At 45.5% G+C, this 7,219-nt stretch overlaps 1 protein-coding gene across 1 annotated transcript; it reads right to left on the bottom strand.

Moving 5' to 3' along the window:
• Window positions 1-1,700: 1,700 nt before the first annotated feature.
• On the bottom strand, window positions 1,701-2,601 carry LOC104271247 (chromosome unknown open reading frame, human C17orf58). The gene is made up of 2 exons (XM_009865863.1): window positions 2,466-2,601; window positions 1,701-1,888 (listed from the first exon to the last, which is right to left on the bottom strand). Exons 1-2 carry the CDS (start codon window positions 2,566-2,568, stop codon window positions 1,701-1,703), a joined length of 291 nt encoding a protein of 96 aa, XP_009864165.1. The 5' UTR covers window positions 2,569-2,601.
• Window positions 2,602-7,219: the final 4,618 nt, after the last annotated feature.

The raw sequence follows: 7,219 nt of genomic DNA on the forward strand, positions 1-7,219 counted from the left end.
GTTCTGGGCAAATGGGTGACTGTAGGACTTGCTGGTTAGTCCCTGGACTTCATTTGAAAATAGAAACAGAGAAACTTGAGATGCACATGTAACCCTTCCTCCTTCCTTCTCCCGTCCCTCTCAGTCCACTGCAGTGCTTTGATTCGTTGCCAGGAACACTCGTTCTGCCAAATCTAAAGCCCCCACAAAGTCTCTCAAGAAAATTCTGTCTCCACATGCTGCATTCTGTGCAAAATCTTTCACGTAACAAAAATGAGACTCTGTGTTTCTGACTGACACAAGCTACGAATAAATTTCTGCCCTATACTAACAGCCTCTGAAGTCCTAAAATATATGATGTTTGCTCTTGGTCTTAGTTCCTATTGTACATTAAGAAATACTGTGTACACTGCTCCGTAGCTTTTTGGTGACTGAATTAAGCTGCAGTCATGTATGAGGTAGAATTGTGTGAGAACCACCGTTGCTTCCAAACAGAAAATGCTCGTAGAAGCCACTGCTTCCTGTTCCAGGTCACATATATATAACACTCTGTGTGTGTATATATATATATATATATATATTTAAGCTAAAAGGCATTTTCCCTTTTTTTAAATATAAATGTATGTCTTTAAATCCTCAGCTGACTTGTCAGTCAAGGAGATGCCTTTGTTTAATATCGTTACGGAAGCTTTTTGCATTTTCTAGAATCAAGAGTGAGTGAACCCAGAACCCCATGAACATTTTTATTAGATTAAGACTTGTGATTTGCAAATACCAATTTTCAGAATAGCCTACATTAACACCCCCTTTGCAGTGGTTTTATAGGTTCTTAAGTCCCACCACGCTAAAGGTACTAAAAGATTGTATCTTCAATTCAAAAAGTAACTTTATTGATATGTAATTACAAACTTGGTAACATTTCTCATGGGAAAATGACATTCCGCACACAGTTCTAGAACTGACCTTTTCAGGACCTGACAGTGTAACCAGGTGTACAAAACACGCGTGCAATGCTTATTTTGCATTCTTTGGCATGGATTTGCGCCGTTTTTGTAAGCCTAATTGGGCATTTGTGTTGTGCAGTTGCTTGGTTTGCCTTCAGTTAGTGTGTGCATGTACTCAGCTAATGACACGGCTGTTTCGTGTGCTTCACGTGAAAACAGCTCCGTTGGAAGAATCACGTAATTTTCAGTAGTATGCGCATGTTTGAGGGTACCAGAACGATACGAATTATGCTTAGTTTTGTTGATTTCTTTTGAATCAAATGCATGTAATACTTCAGGCAGAATTGTGTGAAAACACTGGATGTCCTCTGTTGGTAAAGCCATAGTATCATCTAATATTTGTTCAAGGTTTAGGGTTTGAAGGTGCGGTTACTTCTTGTACACCGAGAACAACATCTCGGGAGTTCTGCTTTACAATTAATATGATGATTGGGGGTGCATTATGGCAGGGGAGGCAACAATAACCTCTGGCTCTAAAAACAGCTGGAGCAAATTCATGACCAGTTCATGTTCCCTTGATTGACTTCGGTGCTAAACTTCGCAGTCTGTCGGTCCAGACATCCAGTTCGTGTTTGCTCAAGCCCAAAGCAAGTGTCCTATCGCAACCGGTTTCAGAGGCGAGAACCACCTCCCGCTGCTGCTAAACCACGGCTGCGTTTATTCTGGGAGCTGAACCTTGCTGCTGTGCCCGTGTCCGAGACGGAGGTTACCGGAGCCTTATCTACATTTTGCGTGAGCCGCTTGCACTTTGCGATTCCTCTTCCTGTTGAATCTCTTCACGTAGCTGCTGCTGCTTCTGAGCAAGCCGTCCCCCGGCCGCAGGTGCCCTCGCAGGAACTGCAGCAGGTTTGCAGGGATCTCTCGTCTCTTGTGGTAGATCCGCCCCATCACGATGTATCTGCTGCCTGCAAAATAGACGAGACTTCTGTGCCGTGGAGAAAGTGTGGGTTCGTTCACAGCGCTCGCTCTAAGGGCACCAGAGTTATGAATAGCTCTGAGGTTGTGTCCTGCAGAAATACTCCCTGAACGTGTGGCTTAGCACAGCGGCACCCTCAGCATCAGCAGGATTTGTAGGTTGTTGCATTTGCAAGGAAATAATGATTTACTGGGTCGTATTGCAACTGGAGGGGATCTGGGGGAAATACTGATATTTGATAACTCGCATTCAGAAGGAAAACCAGACCACTTAGAGACATCATTTTAAGCTTATGCTTATATTATTTTTTTGCAATCCTGAAAACTCCTGCAATTGTTTTGGAACTGGATGAAGTTCAAGGACTATGCTGCTGCCTAACTTTCCTGCAGTTTTTTCTTTTCTGAAAATTGAGAGAAACAGAGGGAAAAAGCCTTCCAGTTTAACAGTAAACACTTTTTTTCCAAAAAAAAAATCACAACAACCCAGGATAAGCCTATTAAACTAGGGCAGACTAAAAATGCAGTGCATGCAGGAAGAGTGAAATGGATTTAGCTGGAATTATTTACCAAGTTTAAAGTCTGGACATGGTCTACTGCAGTTTAAAGTATCCACAACTAGAATGTGAACTCGAAAGAAGAAGCCATCAGGAGCAACATACAGGCGATTCATCTTGTATAATCCGTCGCTGTTTACCAAGAGCGTGATCAAGTGGACTCCGTTCCCCAGTTTTTCCATGTTATAAACAATTCCGTTCACTGCTGTTTTAAGGGAGGGGGGAAAAAAGCATCAGATTACATGTCCTGGTGGCACTCAGGGTATAGGTGAAGGCTCACATTGAAAATGCTGTCAAGTAAGCATCAGCAGAAATTCTTTGGCTCAATAATGGGTAGCCCTGGAAGCAGGAGCTGCTTCAAATAATCACATTTGGTGAGGTCACCACCTTACTGTTTGCTGAGTTACTAACCTTACTCTTCACAGGTCTGAGATGTTTCTTAGTCAAGTTTATAAAATGTTTCAAAAGAGATGTTTTTAATACAGTTTTCCATTGTGATACATGAAAAGTGGACTCATTTACCTAACAAAGCAAAATTTTCCAATTTAAAACTTCCCAATGAAGTACAAAGCTCACCTGCTAACAAAACACTTCAGCTGTGGGAAGAAAAGGCCCTCATCATACCAAGAGGCAAAGACACCGTGTTGCACGCTCAGACCATCACTTTGGGCTGCCCACCCAACCTCTGGTTTTGACTCAGCCGAGCTGACTGCAGGAATCGGAAAACAAGCAGCATGTTGGGCAGGTAAGGCAAGTGGGACTTCTGTGATGGGCCTTAGCCCTGCCTCACGGAGTGAGAACTTTTTGATTCAGTCATTTTATCTGCACTCTAAGTGTAAAGGAACAAAAAGCTTGTTCTGATGATTGCCTGGAACCTTGGCTGACCTGCTGCGCAGACTGTCTTTTCCCTATTTCAATTCAGGAGATCAATGAGACCGCTCTTTGTTAAAGGCTGGAGTGTACAAAGGTCAGGTCGCTGTAAGGCTCACGTTGGACAGGAATGCGTGAGAGTAGTAAAAAAAGAATATAGCGTTTGTAGAGAGCACTTCCTGACTTCTCCATTTAGAGAAAACAGATGTCTCATAACGTGTTTATGTTCTACAAATGGAAACATCTGTTACCACTAGGCGTGTATTTTGCTTATCTCTTAAAATACTGTGAGAAAAAGTTGGTGTCTGTTTCACAACTTCGTAAGCTCAAGACAAGATCTCAGTCAGAAAATGCTTGCTCTTAGTCAGTACAAAAATGCCAGGCTGCCATCTTCAGCTGCTTCAGCTTGAAGACAAGGACTAAAACCACTGCAGTCCTAAGCAACTTCAAGGAGAATCCTCTATCCAGAAAGGACCGTTGTGGTTTTGTTTGGTGCATCCATTTTATTTTCATTTGAAACTTTAGCCCTGGCAAATCACAAACTCGCCTTAAGTAGTATGAGGTAAGTAACCCAGCTACAATGTTTAATCTTAGAGTATCTAAAAGAATTGGTATTTTCAGTTCCGTTGGCCAGCAGCAAGAAACTGTCTTCCTTTGCAGGAGTGAAATGCAGAGGAAACGGGAAAAAGAGCGGTACTAGCCCAAGGTCGGGAAATGTGAGACTTGGTACCATTTGTTGTATTGTTGTCAAGAGCTGCAAGGTGCCTTTGCAATGTACTCAGTAACTTAACATAGTGAAACTGTAACTCAGAAGCAGAAGTGAGGTGTCAGCAGTGGATGAGCAGAGTTGGTCTGTGCTTTGTGTGGCTCGGGGAGGACACCACTCACCGAACTCGCTGGCGCAGTAGGCTTCCGCTTCGTCTCTCTCTTTCCTGCACTCGCTCAGACATGCCTCCTCCTCATCGGCATCTACAACAGGCACAGACTGAGAGCCAGCAACGTGCCCTTTTGGGGTATTTCATCCAGATTAGGCCACCCAACCCTGAGAAAGCTCAGCATCTCTCCTGCCAGAGCAATCTCACCCCTTACCTCTCTCCAGCGCACCGAAGCGGTACGGCGAGCCAGGTGGCTGGCGGTTGGTGACCCAGGAGGGTTTGGTGATCTCTGTCAAGGCATCGGCGTGTTTATAGGAGATCATCTTGCCTGCTCGGTTGAAGTGATCCAGCATGTTCGAATCATCTGACTCTGCAGCTCCAGAGTCTGTAAAAGGATGAGCCTCCACTAAGGATGTCATCTTCCGATAGGAAGACGCTGCGCGGTGGAAGTGAGCCGACACGCTGTTGGCAGCCTCCGCCAGGCGCCGGTCCGCCTGCTTTCTGTTGGCGTGGTTGGAGCCGGAGGAGGCAGGAGAAGGCCCCTCGGTCGGGCTCTCCAGGGGCAGGGCCCCTCCGTACGGCGAGAGCTGCTTCCTCAGCCCTGTGCTGTTCTCTAGAGAAGGCTCGGTGCGTTTCTTTTTGTCTGATGACGGGGAGACGACCTCAGGAGGTTTTGGCCGCTGTGGGTTGGCAGGAGGCAGGAGCCAGCGCTCTGTGTGATTCTCTCTGTCGCTACCGGTGCCCCAGGCGGGCGCTTTGCCTCGGCCAGGCATGGAACCGTACGCGTCTTTGCTGAGAGTCTGCCTGGATTTCTCGGCATAGGGCAGGGATCCTAAGTAGAAAAGGAGGAGAGAGAAAATTAGCATTTTATTCCATTTTATTCCATGTGCCTTTGAATGGGAAGTGCCCGAAGGATTTGAGGCTCTAGTCCGTAAGTGAGGCATTCAACAATAAGACAGTATAAATGATAAATAGTTCAAGAGAGAAAATATAGTAGAGCTCCTCATTCTTCAGTACTCGGATATGGAAGATGCAGCACAGAGAACGCAGCTGTGTGAGCAAAACACAGGAGATGTCCATTTTTACTTTATTATTGTTGCAAATTAAAAACATGACTTACAAACAAACCCTTTTCTCAAAAGCCTGAATCTCTGGGGAGCATCTGTGGAAACAAGGTCCCAATTGCCGTTTGGGATGCTTGTTTAAAAGACCGTGACGACAGAACTATTTGGTTTTCCCATCCATGGGATGCCTTATTGACAATGTCATCTGGACTCTTCAGCAGCTTTAGGCTTTGAACACTACCAAAAAGTTCTTTATCCACAGTTTTGGGGCTCTGATTTGTGCACTACAAAGCTGTATAGTAGCAGTACCACAGCCTGGGTACTAGGCTGTTGCACCTGAGCAACAATTATTTCAAGGCTTTTCTTTATTTGAGAGGACAAGGGCTGAGAAAGAGGAGGAGGTGTTTGGGAATCTAGTGAAAAATAGAGAGCCTTAGTGACATCATTCACGCAGCTGGACAGTCACTTAGGCATTCATTTATACCTTCACCTTGATCACTTCGACCTCACAAAGCGAAGCGACCTGTTTAGCCTGGGAAATCTCCTCTTGCAGTTCATTTAACTTTTCCTTCAGTCCTTCACTGCCTGCCTGCAGTTAGCCAGCACAGTTTTGAAACGGTTCACCCACACAGAGCCGCTGTCTGAGTGTTCGCTGTCTGTGGTTAGCATCGTGTAGGAGGCTGATCCTCACTCCTGATGTGAAAAGAGATATTTGACATACACAGATGAACAGCGTCCTGGTTTATCTTCTGTAACTGACTCAGCTGCTGACCTTGCCACTTCTCCCCCTTCGCTCTCACCAGCTGCTGTCATGGGAAAGATTCCCTGATATTTGGGCTGGCCACATGTACAGTCAAAAGAATGTCCATGGAGAAAGGGGTGGAAGAAGTCCAAGCTAAAGAAAGCAATAGGCAAGGGTGTTTTGGAGATGGCTCATTATGAAGCTGGGAACTCTGAACAGGTGTTTTGGACTCAGTTTTGTAAGTATACTTTTCTACCAGTTTATCGTGCATTCTCAGTCATGGATTGTAACAAGAAATAGTTCATTTTTCTCTGCTTAATCTCTTCAGGACCCTGAGGTTCATTGCCCTGTGCCAGCATATTCCCATCTAGCTCTTGCAACTTAAGAAATACAACTATAACATAATCAGTTTCTGGACTTCTCCTTCCCTATGGAATAGATGTGTATCTTATTTCTGTACCATCAGTGAGGTACTAAAAATAAAAACATCTGTTTAGGACAGCTTGTTGCAGGCACACGCACAGAACATGTTGAAATAAATTAGAAATCTGCAGTTTACAGGTGAGGGGAAGGAGGTTAAAAGGGAAAGGTCACACATAAAGTAAAAGAGCCCAGATGCAGAATCAAGTCAAACTTCAATTGCTGAATGACGGCTAGCGGGATTCAGGGCACCAGCAAGCTGCCTGCTTTTGGCAGGTGCTCGTAATTCTTTCTAATGCTGACACATCGAATACTGTAATTTACTTCCCATCCTACAAACAGGTTGAAATATTTCCTTCTCGAGTCCTTACGTGATGCCTGTTACCACTTGCTGAAAAGCCTCCAGCTGAAGAGGGCTACAGCCCAGGCAAGAATCTGTAGCGATGGGTTTAGCCTCCCCTGATACCAAAGGGAAATACGCCCCAGTCCCGCTTTGAATGGTCACAGACTTACCGGCCACTGAGCTGGAGGACGATCTAATGACAAAGCAGAGGAGCCACAACACTTTGGCTGTCATTTCGAAGTTTTTCCAGGCTCAACGTGAACTGGGAGTTTTTATGCCCTCCCCTCCCGATTCATGCTAATGAGAGGCAGCCTTAGGGGAAACAGGAATCACTGGACAACCCACTGGAGCAAGACCAAGCGGCTGCAGCCCCGCTCGCCTCCCACCTCCCCTGCCCCGCGGGGACACACGCGGACGCCCCCTTATAGACACAAGCCTGTGCCGCCCGCGCCC

The sequence above is a fragment of the Apaloderma vittatum genome, unplaced genomic scaffold, assembly GCF_000703405.1.
Source record: "Apaloderma vittatum isolate BGI_N311 unplaced genomic scaffold, ASM70340v1 scaffold17143, whole genome shotgun sequence".
In the NCBI taxonomy this organism is placed as follows: domain Eukaryota; kingdom Metazoa; phylum Chordata; class Aves; order Trogoniformes; family Trogonidae; genus Apaloderma; species Apaloderma vittatum.

Excerpts from the sequence above, each read along its gene's own strand:
- LOC104271247 (XM_009865863.1), bottom strand. The coding sequence starts at position 2,568 with ATGAATCGCCTGTATGTTGCTCCTGATGGCTTCTTCTTTCGAGTTCAC. Across the intron at positions 1,889-2,465 it reads ATGTCCAGACTTTAAACTTG|GCAGCAGATACATCGTGATG; the intron begins GTAAATAATTCC and ends TCTATTTTGCAG.